At 46.6% G+C, this 24,000-nt stretch overlaps 2 protein-coding genes across 2 annotated transcripts in view; one reads left to right on the top strand and one right to left on the bottom strand.

Annotated features, from left to right (window-relative positions):
• The first annotated feature begins 11,625 nt into the window (after positions 1-11,625).
• The window catches only part of clcn2a (chloride channel, voltage-sensitive 2a), a 42,509-nt gene continuing 30,134 nt past the window's right edge, over positions 11,626-24,000 (top strand). Inside the window, exon 1 of the mRNA XM_030363027.1 lies at positions 11,626-12,032. Within this exon, the coding sequence (XP_030218887.1) occupies positions 11,982-12,032 (51 nt within the window). The 5' untranslated portion in view covers positions 11,626-11,981. The remainder of the gene's footprint in view (positions 12,033-24,000) is intronic.
• Positions 19,715-23,042, bottom strand: LOC115548422 (zona pellucida sperm-binding protein 4). Its single transcript, XM_030363062.1, has 8 exons — positions 22,648-23,042; positions 21,916-22,103; positions 21,443-21,540; positions 20,944-21,101; positions 20,479-20,671; positions 20,238-20,385; positions 19,981-20,056; positions 19,715-19,887 (listed from the first exon to the last, which is right to left on the bottom strand). The coding sequence occupies exons 1-8, from the start codon at positions 22,958-22,960 to the stop codon at positions 19,763-19,765; spliced, it is 1,299 nt and encodes a 432-aa protein (XP_030218922.1). The 5' UTR covers positions 22,961-23,042; the 3' UTR covers positions 19,715-19,762.

Here is a 24,000-nt window from a genome sequence, read left to right as displayed (position 1 = left end):
AATCGCTCGCGATCAACATTGTGACTTTAGCGTTAACAAACACGGCGGACAACGATCAGGAGGAACTAGCTAAGCTAGCGTTTGTTAAGTTGTATCTGATCATTTTAAACGCTTTTTTTTTTGCCATCATAGCTTCTATTATTATTATTATTATTATGACTATTATTATGAATTGTTGGTATTAATTACGATTTCAAAAGGCCATCCTCGTACCCATGTGACAATCACTGCGTTCTCGGTTGTCTTTGCGGTTCTCCCACCCTGCAGGATATCGGCTCATAAATAAATAGATTGTTTATATTGTACATGTTTACAATTTACAATCGTAATAATGAACATGTTTAATATTTGCGATTTCGAATCGGTGACGGCCCGGTCTTACCAAAACATTCTTAACGTACACCAAAATACAGGATCACCTGGCCAAACCGCTCCCGATAGAACCATCACATCTTGGCTTTGCTGACCGGAACTGGAAGGGGAAAATGCTGCACAATAGGGCTATCTCTCCTGTAGTGTGTACCCAGCAGGGGGGACATGCACGGAAAGGCTGCACTTTGCTTAGTTATATAATTCCAGCCTACTTACAAACTGGGTTACGGGGAAGGACAGAAATGATTCATAGTGGCCTAGTTTTTAGGGCATTGTCATTTTCCACAGTTGTATGATTTTGGACCATGTCCGTTTACCTGCTCCACAGTGGCAGCTGATAAAACAGCGTAGGTTAACACACTGTCACAGACAGGAAACGAGGACAGTGGAGTGCATTCAATTATGGGATGTCGTTTTACTGCCAGGTTACAATTTCCATTCCATCCAGTTTTCTAGCAGCCGCCCCTCAGAACAAACAGATGAATGTGCTGATTTCTGTGATTCCGATTATCTTCCACTGCATTTAGAAATGATAGGAGTTACTAGACATTTCTTCATCAACTAAAATAGACGCTGTGAAATAGATGCTTAATTAATTGCACATCAATAAATAAGGTTCAGCGTAAGTCCTAACATTAAATATTTTTAAAAAAATAATAATAATAAATAAAAAATAAAATCACAGATGATGGGATGTGGCTGGTCTCTATTGCATGGCTCGACCACATAGGCCTAGCCTTGCATGTTTCAATCACCTACAGGGCTCCTTCTCATGGCTCTATCAGTGGTAGTCAGTGTAGTGTGGATCAGAAGTGATTCAGACCCTCCATCTATGTGTTGGCAGCTTTAGGAGGGATCATTATTGACTTTACAGAAGGGGGGTGAAATCCTGTATCTTATCTTAGAGCTGAGGCAACTGTTCCTCGTTTCTATTCCTGGTGTTGTTCAGACAGCTCAGTACGTGGGATCCCTTTTTGAAGTCCCTGTGACCAACGCTACTCACAGAACGGTAGTCGCCAGTGACGTCGAGGTTGCTGTGATATCACTCCAATATTCATCGCCATGAGTTAAAGCAGTCTGACGCAGGTCGCATATTGCGTTTCTTCTCTGCGGTGACGTTATCTCTTGACCACATCGTCTGGTTGTAGTTATGAGCGTCTGAACTGATCCGTATATATCTAAAATGTAGAAAAATGGTCAATCATTCATACATTTGTTTATTTAGACCACAGTTTTCTGTTCTTTTCTCTATTTATTTCAGAAAGCCTTGTCATACAGTATCCTTCATGAAAAGGCGTGTGAACGTTTCTTGTAAATGGAGGTAAGGATTAAAGGGGACCTATTATGCTTTTTCGACTTTTATGACCTATAAACAGAGGCGGACGGAGTACACAGCTTCCTTACTTGAGTAAAAGTACAGATACCCCTTGCTAAATTTTACTCAAGTACAAGTAAAAGTACTACAGTCAGATGTCTACTTAAGTAAAAGTACTGAAGTACTTGTTTTTAAAAGTACTTGAGTATCAAGAGTACAAGAGTATGTTTTCTAAATATTGCATTACTACTGCTACAGTGCTTACATTTATAGAAACGTCCTACATGGAGTTATGAAAAATGTTAACACCTTGGGGAATGTAAAAGGAATTGAAAGTAATATCAAGTAATTTTCATATTTTTACCATGGCAATAGCACAATAGTATACAGTATAACAGTATACTCAAGAACATAAAAACAATTGCTCAGCTTACATAAATATGCAATATCAGAAAAGAAAATTCAGATAACAATTCTATGTATGTGTGAGTTTCTCTGTTTTTTTATCAATCAAATCAACAATCGTCTCTCATCTAATTCTGACCATGGAGTTGGCTTTGGCGGAAAGCGAAGGTGATTGCTGATAGGCTGAAGGCTGTCCTAATCAGTTTGAGAGGGAAACAACAAATTGAGGGTTTCCGTGATTTTTCTTTTCTCCTTTTATTTTTCAGAAGGAGTAACGGGTACTCACGGTTATGGATAGAAATGTAACGGAGTAAAGAGTACAATATTTGCCTCTCAAATGTACTTGAGTAAAGTCATGAGTACTCCCAAAAAATGATACTCGAGTAAAGTACAGATCCCTCAAAATTGTACTTAAGTACTGTCCTCAAGTAAATGTACTCCGTTACTGTCCGGCTCTGCCTATAAACGTTGTTATAATGATTGATAGTCATGTTTAACCATACTAAAATGTCAAATAATGACGTAGGCCTACATGCATTTCGACGTATTCCCTGCTGACAGTCTAGGGTGGCTGTGCAGAGCGCAGCCACCTGCACAGTCACTCGGGACAACGTTTGCGATTCACTTGTTCACATTTCCGGGAATCATCTACGTAGAGACACTCCTGCCGCGCCCCCATATGCCTGGTCAAATCTGCCCGCGCGCACGCTTCAAGGAAGGTAACCAATCACAACGGAGTTGGGTTTGCAGGAGGGGGGCTAGGGGGCGGAGAAGGACGAAACCGAGCGTTGACAGAGAATGCTGAAAGCGCCCAGATGAGAGGAAGAGTTTCCCGAAAATCTACATAGTTTTTTGTGTATGGTTAAACATGACTATCAATCATTATAACAACGTTTATAGGTCATAAAAGTCGAAAAAGCATAATAGGTCCCCTTTAAGGTCCGAGGTGTCATAGACCTTTATTGAGTGATAATCAATTTGGTTACTTGGGCTTGTACAGCTACCCATGGAGCTTTAGATAATTTATATTTACATGTATTTATATTGTAGTCCTGTATGTAGTCCTATTGCTGTTCCATCAATTAAAAACTAAGGGTTTTATTCAATGGGCACTAAGTAATTTAGCCTATGTCGCCCTCTATAGGCCTTATTAAGAACGTACAACCTTTTGGAAAAACTATGACGTGACTGTCTGTTTGATTCCTGTTTCTACTGACAAGCAACAATGAATAATGTAGTCAGTCGGAGGAAATTGGATATCATAAAATTGCAATGTAATTGTGGTTATGCCAAATAAATAGACGATTTTGACCAAAATATTATTAGGCGTCAGACAAAACATGAGAAATATAGTTCAATGTTATTGCATGCTTTTGACATGTTTATTATAATTTGCAGAAGGGACCTTAATACAAAAAGTTAGAAAGATTTGGTTGCCTCTAGGCACAAGCAAAGTGTTATATAAGTAAATAACATAATAATATAAAATAATATAATAATGATACCTCACACAGCAAACAAGAATGCCCTTGTTTAACAACCATTCGGGCGAGTAATAGAATATATAAATGTAAACAGATACAAAAAATAGTGCAAAATGAATAAACGCCCCAAACCTTGCTTTTTAAGGGGACAGGGTGACTTAATGGGAGTTCTCACAATCAATACGGTCTTAGGTCTAATCTAGTCATGGCTAATACAGTTATTGGGGATTTAAGCATGTTTCTAAACCTATGTAACCCTTCCATACAGTGTATGGATTTAAGTGTCTGATAAAGAGGCCTACAACTGGGACATATTTCCTTTCACAACGGAAATACTTAGGTCGACATCAACCAACTGATGTGACACCTTGACACGAGGGAAGCTGCAGTTTGCTATACTCTCTAGCAGGGGGGAGGAACATACTTCGACGCTTGACAAAGACGCCCAAATCTGCCCTTCAGAATAGCTTTTATGTGCTTTATAATTGCACGCAGTCTGTGTATACTGTGCATGTCTAGCAGTAGCCTATGTATGAAAACGTTGTTCCTTATGCTAATTGGTTCGTATAATTCACACTTCCAAGGTGGTCTTCTTTCATACCGAAGGGGTGCACCTGTCCTCCAGAGTCACCACCAGCCACTCCAGTTTGCCGGTGATCAGGCGGCTGTACGCCCACAGCACTGTGCTCAGACTCGGGCTGCTTTGAGGAACACAGGAGGAGGTTAGCGGGCTCTCCACTGCCCCCTGTTGGTGGAGATATAAAACACAACCAGGAGAGGCGAAATTAAAAAGAAGTGCATTGCAAATAAGAAATATTAATACAAAGAAAATGATTACATGACAATCGCTCTGGATCTGGTGCTGGTTGTATCGCTGTGTTTTCCATCGCTAATGTTTAACACAATATATAACGATGAGTGTGTTAGTGAGAATAAGAGATAAAGTGTGTGTATGAATGTGTGTGTTTGTGTGTGTGAGAGAGAGAGAGAGAGAGAGAGAGAGAGAGAGAGAGAGAGAGAGAGAGAGAGAGAGAGAGAGAGAGAGAGAGAGAGAGAGAGAGAGAGAGAGAGAGAGAGAGAGAGAGAGAGTGTGTATGTGTGTGTGTGTGTCTGTGTGAGAGAAACAGTGGGAGAGAGTGTGTGTATCTTTGTGTGTGTGTGTGTGTGTGTGTGTGTGTGTGTGTGTGTGTGTGTGTGTGTGTGTGTGTGTGTGAGAGGAATAGTTAACGAGAGAGGATTTAATTGTAAAGCACCGTGAGTTGTCATAGTAACTACAGCAACGTGCTATGTATTATCGATGCAGAAATTAAGCTTTGAATTTATGAAGATGGCGCTTAGGGAGGGGGGGGGGGGGGGGGGGGGGGGGGGGGGGGTGAAGGGCTAAAAGATGATCTCATCAGCTCACTATGGCCCCCCTATCTCACATGCTCTCCTGAGGAAGGAAGGCCTTAAGTCACCTCACCTTCACCCAGCGGACATAAAGCAAACAGCGGCTGGTGGGTTTATGGGAAGCCAGGCTATTCCGCTCAATGGGAAGCTGAATACGTCACCCAATGAGAGTCAGGTGGGAGGGGGGGGGGTAGGCAGGACAGACATTTGTTATTTAGTCTTGTGTGTGTGTGTGTGCTTGTGCGTGGGCATGTTTGTGTGTCTATGAGGGGGTGAAAGAGAAACCAAGAGAGAGAGAGAGATAGTGAGTGTACATATTTGTGTGTGTGTGTGTGTGTGTGTGTGTGTGTGTGTGTGTGTGTGTGTGCGTGTGTGTACGTGAGTGTGGACGTGCGTGTGTGTGTGTACGCGTGTGTTTGTGTGTACATTTTGGGTTTTGAAGAGTGTTCCGAAATAAACCGTGATATGGGCGCAGTGGAAAAGCTTATGACTCATTCGCGTTGTTTTCTATGTGTCTGTGTGTGTGTGTCTGCATTAGCTTGCGTTTTGGGTAAAGAAAGAGGTGGAACAGATTGCGTCAGGGGGAAAAAACGCACACGTGCGCCATGTTAATTCATCCTGGTGCGCCGTCACACAGGGTCCTTACACTGAGCTCCAGGTGTGCGAGTATGTGCTGATAGTTGGTGAGGCTGTGCTCTAGGCTTTGGAGCAGGGCAGAGACACAGCCAGGCGGACTCAGGGCTATGGCAGCACGCACGTCTTCACCAAGGAGCCCTAATGATGCAATTATGTCCCCTCTCTTCTCCTGTTGCTGAGGTAACACACGCACACCACACACACACACACACACACACACACACACACACACACACACACACACACACACACACACACACACGCACACACACACACACACACACACACATTAGCACACACATTAGCACATACAGACATATGCGGCCACACACGTGTAAACGTACATGCACGTACATGATGAAGCATACACACACACACACACACAAACACACACATACAAACACACATTAGCACATAAAGGCCCACACGGCCACACACACACACATATGAACACACACAGACATACAATGAAGCACACACACACAGACACGCACACACACACACACTCACACCACATACACATACATTTCAGACTCCACACTCCACACTCATGCTAACGTACTGATTTGCCTTCCCACGAGGCTTTGTGAACTTTAATACAGGGCAGCCGAACCTCGGTAGATAGAGTCACTCCACCGTCACCACCACAGGCACTCTGGAGAGAGAGAGAGAGAGAGAGAGAGAGAGAGAGAGAGAGAGAGGGGAGAGAGAGAGAGAGAGAGAGAGAGAGAGAGAGAGAGAGAGAGAGAGAGAGAGAGAGAGAGAGAGAGAGAGAGAATGGAAAGCTTTGAACAGCCACCAACACAAGCAGACAAGGCAGATACAATGTGTCCATTACAAGACCATTGGAGATACAGAAAAGTAGAGAACAGAACCGACAGGGTATCCTAGAAAGTAGATAGTTCACTCTCTTCACGTCTTACCAGATCAGTCTGCATCTGTGCCACGGAGTTCACAGCTCTCCTCCGCGAGCCTCGGTCGCACACAAAGTCTAGCGGCCTGGCCTCTGCATGCCACATCACACACACCACCACCGCGCAGAGCAGGGGCAGCCCTGGAGACCCGTGCGTCGTTACACGATGCCCAGCCACACACTCAAGCATATATAGCGCAGTACACAACTCCTTCGAGGCGTGCCTAGAAGGAATAATCCGTTACTCATTGACCAATGATGCAACAAGCGAACCCGTCCGTCGTCGTCGGTGCTTTGGAAGTCATACACCCCCCGCTAGGCCGCTCGGAGCACACGTTCGTTGAAATAGATCCAGTGTGGTTTGAATGTCCCCGGTGTGCGTTGTGGGCTGTGGGCTCCGGCCCACGCACTGCTCCCAGGACCTCTCGCTGGGAAATGGGAAGTGCGGGTGTTATCTAGAGGTGAGATACGCTCAAACTTTCCACTTGTGCAAGTGAGGCCTGCACACACACACACACACACACACACACACACACACACACACACACACACACACACACACACACACACACACACACACACACACACACACACACACACACACACACACCAAAGGCGTCCTTTTATTGACGTTGGAAGGGTTATGGAGTGCCAATGGATCAGTTAATCATTTATCAGTGTTACATTCCATAGTTACACAGCTGTACAAAGCAACATGGTAGCCCAATGATTTAAATATATGAGGTCTAGACAACTGTCTATTAGAAAATTATTGTTCTATTATTTTTAAAGAAACATAAAGAAACATTGTCGGCAATATCCATATTTTTCTGAACTACCCCCATGGTGTTTCTAAACGGTTTAATAATATCAACCATGGTCCGTTTTCTTCTAGTAAACATTGAACGTGACTTTGCACACAGGCTCTACAAACAGTTGATTCATACTGTGCCTTTTCACTACAGTCTCATCTCCGATGGACGCGCGCCTTCCACCCCGGATACCATCCATCCCTGCTGCCGGACGCAGCTGGGAGACGCAGGGACACTCACATGTTATTGACCAGGGGAGTGTGTGTGTGTGTGTGTGTGTGTGTGTGTGTGTGTGTGTGTGTGTGTGTGTGTGTGTGTGTGTGTGTGTGTGTGTGTGTGTGTGTGTGTGTGTGTGTGTGTGTGTGTGTGTTGGGGGGGGGGGGGGGGGGCGCTATAGGTGAACATATTAGACGTCAGCAGCCTCAGGCAATAAAAATAAAACGTGCCCCTGCATGCACCGTCAATTCATATTTCACAAACCCCCATCGCCTCCACCGGCTGATGCGACACACACACACACACACGCGCGCGCGCGCGCGCGCACACACACGCACACACGCACACATGACACACACGCAGCAAGGTCAGATTGATTGATACGCGCTATCTCCGGCCAATGTATCCCACCAATGTGTGCTCCCTCCTCACGTCATGAGCGGTTGGGAGTGATCGACGGGATTGAGTTTGATTTGCATCCCCTCCGTGAATCGGAATAGATCTGCAGACAAGCGGTAATCAAGACGAATGCGCCACGCGGGCTCCACATAATGACACGCGGGCGCCTCTCCATACTCCCCACTCTGCCTGCAAGGAGGCATCGGCGGCTCCACGGCTGGCAGTATATACCCGCATTGCATCACTGACACGACACCTGCTCGCTGGGGCTTCCCGTCGCTTGTTTCCTGCACCGCGAAACACAGTGTGTGTGACTGATCGAGCGTCCAGCCTCGTTTAATTCTAGTGTTGGTGACGCTTCGTCTGCTCTTCTTCTTCTTCTTCTTCTTCAACGCGTTGGTCCCAGCTGATCGTATGCGCCGCTACTCGCTCTGCGCGTTTAACTTTGGCGGCAGCAACAGGCCGGTGTTGAACGGTGAAGGATCCCTCCGGGTTGAAGTGAAGTGAACCTCATCGCAATCTGTATCTGGATAGGAGTCTATAGTCACATCTGTCGGATCACTCACTCGCTCGCTGTCTGCAGGGAAGCTTTTTTTGGTTGGCAACCTGTCGCCGTGCATCCTCTTGTTTCTAGACCCGTTGAGGCGCGATGGAAGGACGTAGCTGACGGTGTGGGATCCGAGCCTCGAGGAGGAGAGGAGGAGAGGTGACGGCCCGAGGGACCATCGTGAGTGTGCCGGCATGGCTGTCATCATCATGTCAGATTTAGTTGCATGCACGTCTGATCCTGGGCTTGAACTTTAAGCGTGTCGTGCTCAAGGGCAAACGCCCGGTTAAAGGTCTCATGGGTTTTAATATAGTCCTGATAGTTAATTAAAGAAGAAAATCATCTTATGGTTTGAGGATGATTGTTTGCGTAAAGCAAAGCACGTGATCGCCGGCGGCTTCAATGTTTACAGTGAGGAAACTTAGGAGAGCAGATATAAAGGGAGACATACAGGTGGTTTCGAACCCCCGTTCAGATCGACTGCGCATCAGGACGTTAACGACTCAAGGTCCTCGTATGGTCTCTATTATTTTAACTCTACCTTCGTCTTGGTTAAATAAATAATATTATCTCCTCTGTGTGACACAGCCCACACACAGAAGGCAAAATGACCTTCTTGAAAGTCAAAAAGGATACAGCATGTTTCTGGTGATAAACCTGACAATTATTGTCTGCTGCTATAACTTGAAACCCATAGCAACAAGCTATGACTTTTGTTGTTTATTTGTAACACACACACAAACACACACACACAAACACACATGACCAGAGAGAGGGAGGGAGAGAGAGAGAGAGAGTGAGAAAGAGAGAGAGAGAGAGAGAGAGAGAGAGAGAGAGAGAGAGAGAGAGAGAGAGAGAGAGAGAGAGAGAGAGAGAGAGAGAGAGAGAGAGAGAGAGAGAGAGAGAGAGGAAGAGAGAGAGGGAGAGAGAGACACACACATACACACACACAAAAACACAAACACACATGAACAGAACGAGAGAGACAGAGAGAGAGAGAGAGAGAGAGAGAGAGAGAGAGAGAGAGAGAGAGAGAGAGAGAGAGAGAGAGAGAGAGAGGAGAGAGAGAGAGAGAGAGAGAGAGAGAGAGAGAGAGAGAGAGAGAGAGAGAGAGAGAGAGAGAGAGAGAGGAAGAGAGAGAGGGAGAGAGAGACACACACATACACACACACAAAAACACAAACACACATGAACAGAACGAGAGAGACAGAGAGAGAGAGAGAGAGAGAGAGAGAGAGAGAGAGAGAGAGAGAGAGAGAGAGAGAGAGAGAGAGAGAGAGAGAGAGAGAGAGAGAGAGAGAGAGAGAGAGAGAGAGAGAGAGAGAGAGAGAGAGAGAGAGAGAGAGAGATCCAGCTCTGGATGTACTGTCAGACCGCTGAGGGGGTGTGAACACTCAGGGCTGCAGAGCACCCATTTCTCCTGCCACGGGGGTGCATAATAGACCCATAAAACGTCACTGTTCTGGGCCTGAGATTCACTCAGCGGCCCCCTAGTGATCCAGTGATGGGATGAGCCTCAGAGGAACAGCAGATCCGGGGTGATACTTAGGATGGGGGACTAGAGAACAAAGCATGGGTAGCTCTGCGTCGATGCGTCAAACCCAGTCCAAAGTACACACCGCGGAAGGCTACAACGTTCCAGTGGGCTGATGGGATGGCTCTTTTAACCTTTGGTTGCCTTGCCAACAACCATCATCCATTTGGTCGGCAGTCTGACACACTATTTTTTTATATATATTTTTCAGCCTATTTTATTTGTGTCAGCCAATCACAGGCACTGCATCCCATCAACCCTCCCCAGGGTGATGGAGTATTTCAACCTGTGGAAGAGCAGAGCTACCAATATCCAAACGCCTGCAGGCAATACCAGGGCCAGTTAAGTTGTTTGAACTGATGCCATTACTGCTGAATTTATTAGCCCTGGTGCGGGCTAGCTTCAGCCTGCGCGTCGCGCGCTTCATTGGGTTTGAGCATGCCTCGAGGCACGGAGAGGTTTGGAAAATAGGAATCGCCTTATTTGAAATAAACCGGGCGCAAAAGGGAATGAGTACAAGTGGTGAAGATATATGTGGATATCCTGCACTTTGCCGGCCTATTTAGGAAACTGGATGATTTAACATTGTGTTTTTTTAAGAGGGTAGGGGAATGGTTAGTGCTCTTTCAATGCCATGTTCTTGAGACGATCAGAATAGCCATTGCCAAGTGCCTTGCTCAAGCCTGCCTGCATACGCTGAAGTGAAGGACATCATGCCATAAATCCTGAATATGCTACAACTTGTGACACGTTCACAAACTATATGACTTATCTACACTGAGATAAATGGACACTTGTACTCTGCAGAAGCAATCAGTGAAACATAGAGATTCACATCTGGGTTTCTTATCAAGAGACAAAGCTCCATCATTTGGCTAATCACGACCTCTACCTCCACGAGTAAAAATAGTCCTTCATTTCAATAGCATTCATTTTCAACTCCAAGATAATTGCCTGACCGACCAAAAAGAGACAGCAAACGGAAGAGGACAATAGTCAGCACCTACGTCACTAGTGTTGACACACTAGAACTAGATTACTCATGGGTGACTCACGTCACGGCCAAGTATAGCGGGAAAGCTTCTTCGAAAGGCCACCACACCAATAATACAGGTGGCGCTGTGCACGCGCACAGCGGGACAGCGCGGTTAGTCCTGCTGCTGCCGCCACGCACGCAGCATGCTAGCCAGTGGGCTGGCTCGAGGACCACGTGGGCGCAGGATCTGTCGTTGGTTTCGCGCGTTCTTGTGGTTCACTGCTCGCCGTCCGATTCCCTCTCTGGGGAAATAACGTACCTGCATGCTCTGCAGCTCCACTGCACCACCCCGCACTACTACTCCTGAAGTGAGCCGGTCAAACACACCGCGCTGCACGCACGCACAAACACAAACACAAACACACACACACACACACACACACACACACACACACACACACACACACACACACACACACACACACACACACACACACACACACACACACACACAGAGCCGTACTGCTGCAAGACTGCAGGTTACCAAGCACGAGCGAAAAATATATCCAAAGGAAAAGGAATCTTTTTTTTTTTGTCTATCTCTTATTTTTTTAAATTTAGCAGTCATTGATTTTTGGAAATAAATAATTCATGAATCAAAACATCTCAAAGTGAACTCGGCAGAGAGCGGAGTGAGTGTGTGTGTGTGGGGGAGGGAGGCAGCGTATTGTGCACGCCAAAAAAAAAAACACCCGCACAAGCACGGTTCTCTAAGGCAGTGCAACATCCACACATCCTCCACTCATCTGGATGTAGCATCGCAGCGCTGCATCGCAGCAGGGGGCTACACGGGGGGACAGACCACCGGCGCATGCATGCATTGTCAGCATGTTTACCATCGGCGTCAGACGGCATGATGTGAAAAAATAGTAACTCGCATTGCGAATACATTCACCGGCGTTATTGACGGGGACACTGCGGCTATGGCTAAGGACAAGGCCGTAAACCGGACGCTCCAGTATCAGCAAACTTTGGTGAGTTTCGTATGTGCCAAAGTGATTCAGCCCTACACTAAATTAAAACGTTTTTATTTGGTGTAGTTCACCGTTAATACCGTATGTTGACGCGTAAACTAAGCTTAAACTACCGCGGTTTTCCCTTTACCTTGCAGGTGTGCGAGGATAAGTGAATGAATGAATGAATGAACAATAGACTAATAAAGATGCGATCCACCAAATAGGCTTTTTTTTTCATCGTCGGTTCTCGGCGTGTACGCGAGTGTTAAGTGAAGTGTGCGCGCTGTGTGTGTTTTGTGTGTGTGCGTGTGCGTGTGCGTGTGTGCGTGTGTGTGTGTGTGTGTTCGCTGAACAACTCCCCCCCCTCCCACCCCCCGTACTTCCAACCTCTTTAGGACCTTTCTTTTTCCCAAATGAACTAAAATTTAGACTTTTCCTGAATATCAATGGTTTCATGCAGCAGTTTCCCTCACTCATCATGTCACAGCTTGATTGACAGCGATACCCTGGAGCGCTGCAGGAGGGGGGGGGGGGGGGGGGGGGGCTGGAGAAAGAGAGCGGGGATGGGAGGAGGGGGGGGGGGGGGGGGGGGTAAGAGGGGTTAGAAAGAGAGGAATAATGAGAGGGGGGGGGGAAGAGAGAGCGGGGAGATGGAGAAAGATAGAGGACTAGTGAGAGGGGGGGGGGGGCAGATAGAGAATAAGGGGATGGGAGCGAGGGGGAGCAGGTAATTGGAAAGAGAGCAAGGGAGACAGCTTCAGTCTGCTCTCAGCCTCTTCCGTTCTTCAGCGTACATCACCGTGCGACTCGTATGAAAGGCTGTCTCCGAGAGACCAGAGTCACGGACAGACGCTGGGACCACAGACACAGCGGCCGCTGTGGCTGTGCGGGGAAGGCACCCAGGCGTGCAGACATCAGTCCTCCTAAAGCGTCAGACTTCCGAGCGCACACACGTTCACTCTGTTGGTTTTTTAGCGGATGCTTTTAGCCACAGCCTCCAGGTGAGACTTAGAAAAATCCGATCACACGATCAATACCAGAGCAGCCACCAAGCATCCCAAGACCAGCTTAATAAAACCATGTGTAGGAATTCAGAGCACGGTTTCTTATTTTGTATTGCGTCGTCCTTCTTTTGCAGCTCATTTCTCCACCTGTCCAGTGCGCCTCCTCTTTCTGCCCCCTTGTGATGGGTGCTCATGTTGCTCTGGCCCGGAGGGGTTTGTAGGTACAAGCAGACACTGATAAGGGACACACAGAGGCCCTGTGAGGACTGGGTGTGTGTGCGTGGTCCAGGTCCATTTGGCTGGGGGCCAGATCAACTGTGTGTTTGTGCAGTTGGGTGTGTACGTGCATGCGTGCATGTGTGCCTGTGTGGGGGTGTGTGTTCAGCACACCACGAGGACCCAAATGTATTTCTGTTTATTTGTGGTATAACAGAGATCAGTATGTTCTGGTGTAGAGATCAGTGTATTCTCTGTTCTTTGTGTAGAGAACAGTGTGTTCTGTTGTAGAGATCAATGTGTTCTGTGTTCTGGTGTAGAGATCAGTGTGTTCTGTGTTCTGGTGTAGAGAATCAGTGTTTCCTGGTTTAGAGATCAGTGTGTTCTGGTGTAGAGATCAGTGTTTCCTGGTTTAGAAATCAGTGTGTTCTGGTGTAGAGATCAGTGTGTTCTGGTGTAGAGATCAGTGTATTCTGTGTTCTTTGTGTAGAGAACAGTGTGTTCTGGTGTAGAGAATCAGTGTGTTCTTGTGCAGCGACCAGTGTGTTCTGTGTCTCGGTGTAGAGATCAGTGTCTTCTGTGTCCTAGTGTATAGATCAATATGTTCTGTGTCCTGATGTAAGGATCAATTGCAATGTAAAATGTCCGCCAGTGCGTCTTTTTCGGAACGTGCCTGCCTGGCCTCAAAGTCCCCTGAACGCATGCTATAGAGCTCCGGTCAATGGTCTTATCATCCACTGCCTGCATCCCAAAATAGATGCTGCATGCGTTGGTATACATGCTTGTGTGCAGGTGTTTGTTTGAGTGTGCTTGCGTGTGAGTGGCAATATTGTATTGGTTACACTTTTGAATTGGTCATTTGATTTTTACCCATGTCCCAGCTGTAATACCAGCTCCTGAAGGCATTGCCTCAGATAGAAGGCAACAGCAATAATATAAACATCTATTTCCCATTTCCCCAAGCCCAGGCCAGGGACATTTCTCTCTCCTTGGACCCTTCACACATTTGACAATGAGTAGTAGTTTTTGGGGGATCACACAAGTTCTACATAAATACATCAAATAAGATCAGAAATGGAATGTCTTAATTTATAATATACCAACCTTAACAGGGAGTCGACTATAACGTTGACCATTGATTTTCTGTATGGTGTATGGATTTCAGCTTGTGGTTGTTAATTTCCCTCGGCACAGTTTTAATAGCTCTGATACGACGGTATATTAACACTTAAGTGACAGGTATAAATCTAAGGCTGATGACAGATGAAGAACAATTGGTTGTTTCTTTTTTATGACAGCAAAAAGCAGCATATTTCAGGTCTTTATTTTGATTAAGTACTACTCAGACATTTGAGGGTGTATTTATCGTGAAAGAACATACATGAGAGATTATGCTGTAAAATGCTAATTTAGCGTTTGTCTGCCCCCCTCTTTACATATTACACATAAAAGGGCTCTAGAGAGGCTCTCTAGAGCCGTGTGTCCCTTCCGGGCTTCTGTAGAAACATGGCGGCACAACATGGCGAGGTGTTATCCCCATGGTTGTGACTCACTCAACACTCAACTTTGTGATACTTTTTCAAAGCTAGTACACATCGTTGAGAATGAGTGTTATATGAACTTGTATATGAAATGCGTGAGGGTCTGAGAAGCTGAAACGCTCTCTGCAGCTATCAACAACAACCGACAGAGAGTTCCAGAACGGTTCCTGAGTGTTCGGAACACAGTAGACCTTCTGGGGGAATCTCGTTGGCGGAGGCCAGCAGAAACATACGCATGTATCGCTAGTATTTTCAGTAACGGTGACAAAATAGCACAGTGTACCGTTTTGAAGATCCCAGAACACAAACCAATGCGTTTTTTAAAAAACAACTTCCACTGGCACTCTGAGTCGGAAGTGGCTTGGCCCGTGGGCCGCCCTCGTGGGGCCCCACACAGCGCCGTCAGTGGGCTGCTGACATCGGCAGAGCCGGCACTGACAGGTGCATTGGTTACTGCCCACACAGACACCCTGCCAGGTGAGATGCATGCTGGGACAGCTGGCAGAGGCCGGCTCCTGTCTCCGCGTCGAACGGAGGGTTTAGAGAGGGAGCGGGTACGAGGACAGGAGACGGTTCTGCCTATACGAGAGCCAGGGACAGACGGGTCCTGGGGACTTGGAGTCAATTATTTGTTGCACAAATCCATCTTATGTCTTCTCACAAGCTCCTCCGAAGCCCATTGTGTTATTTGTTTGTGTGTTATTGTTCCCGAGAGAGCTGGCAAAGTTTCGGAAGCATTTAATCTTTCTGCGTGTGTGTGTGTGTGTGAATACCTTGATCTGTGTGTTCCTACTTAAAGGTGTGAATGTTACGAGCTGTGCGGAGCAGATGTTCCCGACAGCATGCCCGTGTCACCCCGACAGCGGGGCGGTTCAAGTATTTGGCTGCCGCTAGGATCAAAGTCATGATCGTGTGAGAGAGAGACTTTTGGAGCATCTAGGCTCCAAATTGTTCTTGTGTCTATTTTTTGCATTCAATTGCTGCAGTGGGACACGGATGCGCAATCAAGAGACATATGTCCCTCACTCCCCTCTCCCTCCCTCAGACCCCTTTCCTTCTATTCTCGCTTCCATTATGTTACAGTTTATGCTTTATGCTGCATATCTATCCATGTACCTTCCTTCCTCCCTCCCTACCTCTCTCTCTCCCTCTCCCTCTCTGAACATACAACTCAAGGACTCACCGACTGCTTAAGACCAATCACTCTCCCAGTTAAGTTGTTTGAATTGATGCCATTACAGCTTAACATTGTACTGGTGTAGGCTTAGCTAACTGACCTCTCTGTTTCCGGTCCATATGTAATCTATACACGCCATTCATACTTTATTTTTACACGCACACACACACACACACACACACACACACACACACACACACACACACACACACACACACACACACACACACACACACCAACAATCAAATAACCCAACACTGAGGGTCACACAAGCACATACACACATAAGTCCCACCAGCTCAATCACTCGTTTGAAAGTGGGCTCCAGTTGCCCATTGTCAGCAGTCTTTACTTTCTCCACCACGAGAGTGAGGGTCGATTTCAGCCCCTGTCACTTGCAGGGCTAATAGGCCTGTTACCCGCACAGCGGCCAGGGCGCCACAGACTGTGCAGCAACGGACAGCAAAATATGGCACCTTTTAACTAACAGGTGTAAGCAGATGCTCTGGTCACAACTGATGCCATGTATTCATGGGCAGCGTCTTGTCAAAAAGGGGACATTTTAGAGGTCAAAACTGCAGCTGAACTATATAATCCGCGGTTGTCCGCTGTGGTAAATACATGCTGCTTATCTGGAGGTTTCTCATTGTCTCAATGTAATGAGCTGCTGTAGATGCCAGCTTATAATGGTGGTCATTACCCACACAAAAGTCCCCATAACGCATGTACAGGAATTATGCATGAACATGCATATATATATATATATAAAAGGCATTAATGACAGGTTGAACAACAAACAGACACATGCCATTGTAACGCATGTACAGGAATGATGCCTGCACAAGAATACACATCTGAAAGGTATGAATGACAGGTTGAATAACAAACAGACATTCATGCAGAGCACATTAAGCAAATACACCTGCGGCTCAACTTCCCCCCTGATTCAATCAGAGAACTGTTGTTCTTTGGCTTTGTCTGGGATTATGCAAAGCAACCAGCAAACCCCTTCAACCCAGAGCCCACCCCCACCACCTCTACCTTCTCTCCTCACACCCCCACCCCCCATGCTGCAGTGGGCTGCTGACAAGATTACAGTCCCTCACCTTGAATTCTTCAATCTTCTTGACATCACTTTGCAGCAGGAGCGTGTCGATGGATAAGCGGCAGCTGTATAATGCTCACACAAACGGGTGTTGGGATGCGCGTGCGCTCGCTTGCGTGCGTGCGTGTGTTGTCGACCGCACTTAGGAGTTTCTGGTGATTATGTTAATTGTCCACTCTGGGACAAGGCTGACTCATCGTTAACAAGAGGTAAAAAAAAAAAAATGTTTTCTCCCATTACCTGTATTAGCAGCAAACTGTCGACAAGTGGATTAGTCAAATGTGTCATTTCCTCTCCTCTAATTAAATCTCTACTCTCACTGCGGAGGTCCGAAGGGCTCGGATTAGCCAGATTGCCTTAGTGCCCCCCCCCCCAGCCATCCACTTACACCCGTGGTCTCATCGGCATACACACCAATTGATACCAGGGTAATACGTTGGTTAAATATGCGCAAAGTTTCAACATCCATCACGTCCATCTCTTTCATGGCGAACAATGTTTCATCCCTCCCACCAGCACACCTTCGGAGGAACCAGAGATTAAATTTGCCCGATGAATATTTATAAATCGGGAAGCGATGCAGCTGCGATGAAACATCTTTGGCGTCCACTTCTTCATCGTCAGCGTGTCAGATAGGCGTCCTTGCTCCCTTCTCTCAAGTAATGAATCTGCCCTGTGAGGTCTCTAGAAACTAAACAGTATAAGGAACCAATCATCTGGTAGAATGATACAAAAACGTAAAAGTGAAAAAGTGGTACCTCGTATACCACTAACATGTGGATACCAAACAGACTGATCTACTTGCTCAGCTAGAGTCAATCGTAAAGGAGTAGATAGTACTGGGATCCAAGCATGTCGTCAAGACTAGTTCTTTAAAAGAGTAGAATGATACAAAAACCCAAAAGTAAAAAAGTAGATGCGAAGCAAAAGGCCTCGTATTCCCCCTACCAATGTGTATAGCAGATACTAAACGGCTTGATCCACTTCCTGAGGTGGTAGACATTGTAATGGAGTAGATGGAAGCGTGAGAAGATGGTGTTCAAGCGCGTCATAAAGGCTAGGTCTTTACAACAGTAGAATGATACAAAAAGGCAAAATTAAAAAAGTAGAGGCAAAGCCTAAATGCAAAGCAAAAGGCATTGTATTTCACCAACAAAAATGTGAACCACCAGATACTAAACAGATTGATCTTCTTGCTCAGCTAGTGTAAATTGTGCTGGAATAGAGAGTAGAGATGAGGCGTCCCATGTCCAAGCACGTCAGTAAGGCTAGCTCGTTAAAACAGTAACTGAGGAACACTCATCCAGAAATGTAGTGTACTGTAGAGAATATTACAGCATCGACGGCCGGTGAGGTCGCAATGTAGACGGGATCTCCATGACGGATGACCGTACCGGGGGTCCCAATGTGGGAGTTAAAACCAGTTACAGATCACAGCAAATTTAACCCACAGGGCCCCACCTGCTGCTATCCCAGGGGGGGCCCGCTCTCCAGATGGCCTCTAATTGCTTTCTCACAGGGCCCCCCCCCCCCCCGAGAGAGTGAGACACTAGCAGGAGCCCTGAGCACACCAAGTGGGCAGCCTGCCTGTGTTGGTGGCGTCTGTGGCCGTGACTTTGTTTTTGATGGTGTGGTGCACTGATGAAGCATCCTGAAGTAGCTTGGCTCGCTCGAGTTTTGGGGACTGCAGAGGTAGGCTGGGATAGAGAACTGCGCTGAGGTCACGGGGAACTTTTAATTGTGCGAGGGCGGGATAATCCAGTGCAGGGGGGGGGGTTAGACTCGCAGCTGAAAAGCATTGGTACGCAAAAATATTCATCCGCAGTCCATATCATCCATGAGGGAGATGCCCATCTCCTTATGAAATCTTAATTTCCTGCAGGCCTTCAGATAAAACGTACTAAAGCATATTTGTTTTAGCCAACCGAGTTGTAATGTCATTTCCAACATTAATCCACGTCATGTACAGCCTCTAGATACATGTTCGCACCTCAATAGGCCCGTCTGTCCTTGCCCGTCAGAGGATGTACGCACATATCTTACCGACATGTCCTCGAAAGTGTGGCTTGTTGATGATTGGCTGTCTGCCGTCAAGACCCTCCCCCTTTATCTGTCAGTAGCTCCAGAATTCCTCAGTTTCCCTGCAGCGGGCGAGGCGTTCATGTGAGCAGAGAAAGTCTGCAGGAGTCGTGATGCCCTTCAACGAGAGAGGCTGGTGATGGCGGGGGGCGGGGGGGGGGGGGAGATGGAGCGTTCCGTGTGGGATGTGCTGCATAGGCACCGTAGCGTACGCACGAGGGCTGCCTCTGGGAAACACAAGTGGGAGAGCGTAAGCCTGTAGGAGTACTCCTTTCTGCGCTGCCGTGGAACGCTGGTTCCTTTGAGCTTCACGGCATGTTTGGGACCCTCTTGATGAATCATTTGCCAATGCGGTGGCCCGTAGTGTACAGTACAGATTGAAGAATCTAGACCTATAGAGTATAGGGGTTGGGTATATGTCTGTAGGATGTGGCCCCCCAAGGTACAGTGCACCTTGTTCCCTCAGCTATAAATACAGGGGATTTTGACGCAAAGCAGCACCTCTCCAAGGACAAAATGTATACATCCGAGTGCCAAGACGCATATAGCAAGCAATGCAAATAATGGAGCAGCAAAAGTGATTTTTTTGGACTTTATTAAAAAAGAAAGTTATGACAGCATATGAATCATGCCGATTTACTTTTGCCCGCGTGTCTTGGCGAGAGTGCTTGGTCAGCAGAAAGTATGACTTCGCCGCTAGACACCATGGCCCTTTGGTTTGGGGAAACCTTTTTGCCCGTCGTAGATCTTCCTGCAGCAGAGAAGAAAATTAATGGGTTAGCAAATAAAAAGGACCGATAAGTTACATTAGGGTTCATAGATTCAGCTTAGGTTGACATCTTACTCTTCCTGCGGCATTGCTGTTGACACGAGTTGTTTGGACTGGGGTGACAGACCGCTGTGGTACAGTGGATGAAGACCTAGGAGGAAGCGGTACGAGGTCAGGTTTGCGTTAGCGTTAGCGTTATAGCCCTTGAATGATAAAATCCATGAGCCCTTTTTTCTTTTTTTTTTAACAACCTCCAAGAAGGTTTTAAGACATGAAAAGTTAGCCTAGAAATGGATCGCCTTGTATAAAATAAAAAATAAGTAGCACCCTACCCTCTCTTTCCTTGGAGCGAGCGTTTCTTCTTCCACAAATGTAAACATCTTCACAATGAACCGCTTGTAGTGGGACGGGAAGGCGAGGCCGGATGATTCAGAGACCGGGACGAGCGCGGTCAGGTAGCGGTCATCGTGGTACGGACACCTAGTGAGAATCAACGCCGTTTAGATCACCCCCCAACTCCCAAAGCAGACAGTTCCTCTGAAGGCCTTTGGTCGAGGACCCTCGCCTGCTTACCCGTCCACTAGGAGGTCCCACTGAGGGAGGCTGGTGGCACTCGGGTCGGCGGTGGCCCAGCACCTCTCCAGATTGAGGACTATATTAGGGTCGGTTCTCTCGGAGATGTGCACCTGCACATATACAGCCTGCCTGAGAACCTTGGAGATCGGGTAGTCCGCGGCCGTGTAGAAGGACCTGTAGGCCTCTTCCGCTGGGGAGAGAATCGACCCAAGGTTTGAGTGATATTATTGATCTAGTCTGAGGCTCAGTCAGAGACAAAAAAACGAAAACATCGAATTTGAATGCAACAGCGTACATGCAAATTAGGTTTGTATGCATTATGGTGCCCTTTAACACCCAACCCCCGAAAACATATGCACAAATATGAATGTATATGTGATTTCCGGGAAGCTCTTAAAAAAAGAGAAAAGGTTTACCAAGTCCTCAAATTATAATCAAGGTTAAAAGTGAAGCTTAGCTTACCCTCTATACATCCCTTGTGGTAACACTGGCCGCTGCCAAGGAGCAGTTCAATTCTGAGTGGCCCCAGGGCCGCCACAGGCAGCGGGGGGGGAAGAGAGTTCACATCGAAGACCAGGGCCTCCACAGATTGACCGGAGTACTTGCACTGGAACATCAGCCTGACACAACATGAACAATGCCAGACGTTAAGGCCGGCCATTTAGAGGCTTAACATTCATTGGAATTAGCCTTCATACAAATGGATTTAAGGATGAAAAGGTTGATTAGCTTGGGTTGCAATAAAGCCAGAGGAAATCTGGGGTCAAAGCCTAATTGTGTATGTAGCAAGTTATACCCTGGAGTGAAGCTGGCAAATTACATTACAAATTAATTTTCACACCAAGGCTTAACAGCCGGGCAAAACGGGATTCAGACGATTGCCAATAATATTAAAATAGAGCGGGCAAACAATGTTGTGGTTCATAATAGCATTTACCACCATTAGACATGAACAACTTACTCGAAATGGCTGTCCCGAGTGATAGAGCCCCTGGGTCCGATACCAACCTCGTACGATGAAGACATGTAGTTGTTGTACACAACGTAGCCTCCATCCTCCTGCAGAAAACAAACAAACAGTTAAAACACAAGGATTCCCCTCAGGTTTAAGGCGTCGACACTGCGATATCAAATATAGATGGATCCGCGTTCTCGGGGAGGTGAGGGGGCCCATGCACTGAACTGTCACCACTTCCCTGCTGAAAGGGACTGGCTACAAAGTCTAAATGGTCTTACAACTTCCCGGCCCGCCGCATGACATAAAACCCCAATCACACATTTGCCGTACACTCCAAAAAGCCTGATTATTTTAAGTTCTGGCTGATTTTTGCACCGGTCCGTAGAAAACCCTGCCCGCTCTAGCAACCCACAGGGTGTCCCAACGCCGCTCAGGTGAAACTCGCATGTGAACCAATAAGCGGTCCCGACACCTACCGTAAGCGTCGTCCCGCAGTCGGTGACAGGAAACTGATAGACGGCAAAGGCGGAGGTGGTGGCGACCGGGCTGCAGGAGGCCTCGTTGGCCTCCAGCAGCATCACCGACTCCACGTCCAGCCGGGGCAGTGTGGCGTCCCTGGCCACCACCACCACAAACTGCCCGTCCCTGGTGCACTGCAGAGTAACTAGAAGACAAGACAACCGTCAGCACCTGCAGAGGACTCGAGGGGCAATTATTAGCCAATCAGACAAGGGTTGTACATTAACATTTAGAAGCTACTTCTATCCCGAAGCAACTGACAATAAGTACCTTTGCAGAAGAAAAATAAATGTATTGCCATCGCTACAGTAAGGCTGTTCATAGAACAAAGTGCCGAGCACTTACAATTGTTAGCCAAGGACACTTTATTTATATAGCACTTTCATACATGACGCAGGCTCAAAGTGCTTCACGCTGAAACAGTCATACAATAAAATGAAATAATAAAATAGATAAGTAAAAGATAACAAGGCAAAGCAAAACAAAAAGCATCATAGAAAGACTATTCGTTAGGTTCACTCATTCCCTGTATACAAAATAGATAACTAGGATCTGATTCTACACAATGCTTACAACTACACAGTGCTATTTTTAAGCACAAGGATGTACGACATTCAAATACGCGTGCGTTAAGTGCCACATACAACATACAATAAGAACGCAAGAGGGGTGTGGGTTGGGATAAGTACCGGTTTGCCCGTAGTAACACTGCTGCCCGTCAAAGCAGCAGTCGACGGCGTAGCATTGCTCGGCGGTGATCTCTGGCAGGCCGCACTGGATCTTCTCGCCCTCTTCCACGTGGCATGTATCAACAGGAGCTTGCGTCCCAGGCTCCTTGGACTGGTGCAACTCAGGCAGGGCATTAGCTCTCTGAGGCAGCTGGGGTGGTGGTCCAGGCGCAGTTGTTGTCGGCGCCATCTTCTGAAACCCCATCCACGACGGCTGTGCAGCAACATCATGGGCCAGGAGCGCAACCAGCAATAAACACTTGAAAAAGCCCATTGTGCATCAACGACGAGACTATAATAATGACGTCTACTCTTGAGGCAGAGATACTACTGCAGTGGCCTGTGACTGCTGCATGGTTGTTTTTTTATACAAAGATTCATGGTGGAGCGGTCGTTAGGAGTCGACCGCTCGCCAGCCCTGCAGTTAATCAGCCAAGTCTTGACAGCTGCTGCTTATTTTGTTGTAATCTCTCTGCAGGGGAATCATTATGCCCGTTGACTTCATGGCTTTGGTGGTGCTTTAGTCACATTCACAGCATATTTAAAAGTGGCAGAAATCCCCTTGTTTGCCTGCCTGTGTTTAGCAGTGTTGAACAGTGTGGGGAACCTATACACACCTTTATTTAAAATCTGATCTTAGCAGAGGTTTCTGTGTGGTTTGCAGTCCCATGTGTGCATGTTTTAAGATGCGGTTACACACGTGATCTCTGGCCTGCTCTTGCAGGCAGGATCTGTCACATATTATTAATCTCAGAGCCACCAATGAATGACAAAAAGATTGACTTGTTTCACTTCTTTGTTCCCAGGCTGTGCTCCTGTTTCTTCCGGTAGTGTTGTGTTACGTATGCTGTTATGTATTTTATCTATTATTATATGTGTTGTCGGTTTGTATTTATTGTTTGAAGCTGCACACAGTCCCAGGCTACTGAAAAGTTAATTGTGACTAATTTTAGCATAGGTATTGTTCTGTGAAATACAAGATAATTATGAAACAATGTCCCATTAAGTAGTTCTCTATATCTAAACATAAATTGTGGTTTTTCAACATTGTTTGTAATTTTTTGTTGTTATCCGACATTTAGAAGTTGTCAAAAGCCTTTGACTGTGTAGCTTCAAACAGAAAATACATAAAAATAAATTGGTTTCTGTCGGCTAGCCTGACAATTTATCTTTGTGTCTGTCTCTGTGTCTGTCTCGTCTCCCTCTCTCTCTCTCTTTCTCTCTCTCTCTCCCTCCCTCTCCCTCTCTCCCTCTCTCTCTCTCCCTCTCTCTCTCTCTCTCTCTCTCTCTCTCTCTCTCTCTCTCTCTCTCTCT

Source organism: Gadus morhua, chromosome 8, assembly GCF_902167405.1.
Source record: "Gadus morhua chromosome 8, gadMor3.0, whole genome shotgun sequence".
Taxonomy (NCBI): Eukaryota; Metazoa; Chordata; class Actinopteri; order Gadiformes; family Gadidae; genus Gadus; species Gadus morhua.
This window is presented reverse-complemented; position numbering and strand designations above follow the sequence as displayed.

Coding starts and splice junctions, on each gene's coding strand:
- LOC115548422 (XM_030363062.1), bottom strand. CDS start 22,960: ATGGGCTTTTTCAAGTGTTTATTGCTGGTTGCGCTCCTGGCCCATGAT. Junction 21,541..21,915: donor ACTGCGGGACGACGCTTACG/GTAGGTGTCGGG, acceptor TGTTTTCTGCAG/GAGGATGGAGGCTACGTTGT. Junction 19,888..19,980: donor ACAGCAATGCCGCAGGAAGA/GTAAGATGTCAA, acceptor TCTCTGCTGCAG/GAAGATCTACGACGGGCAAA.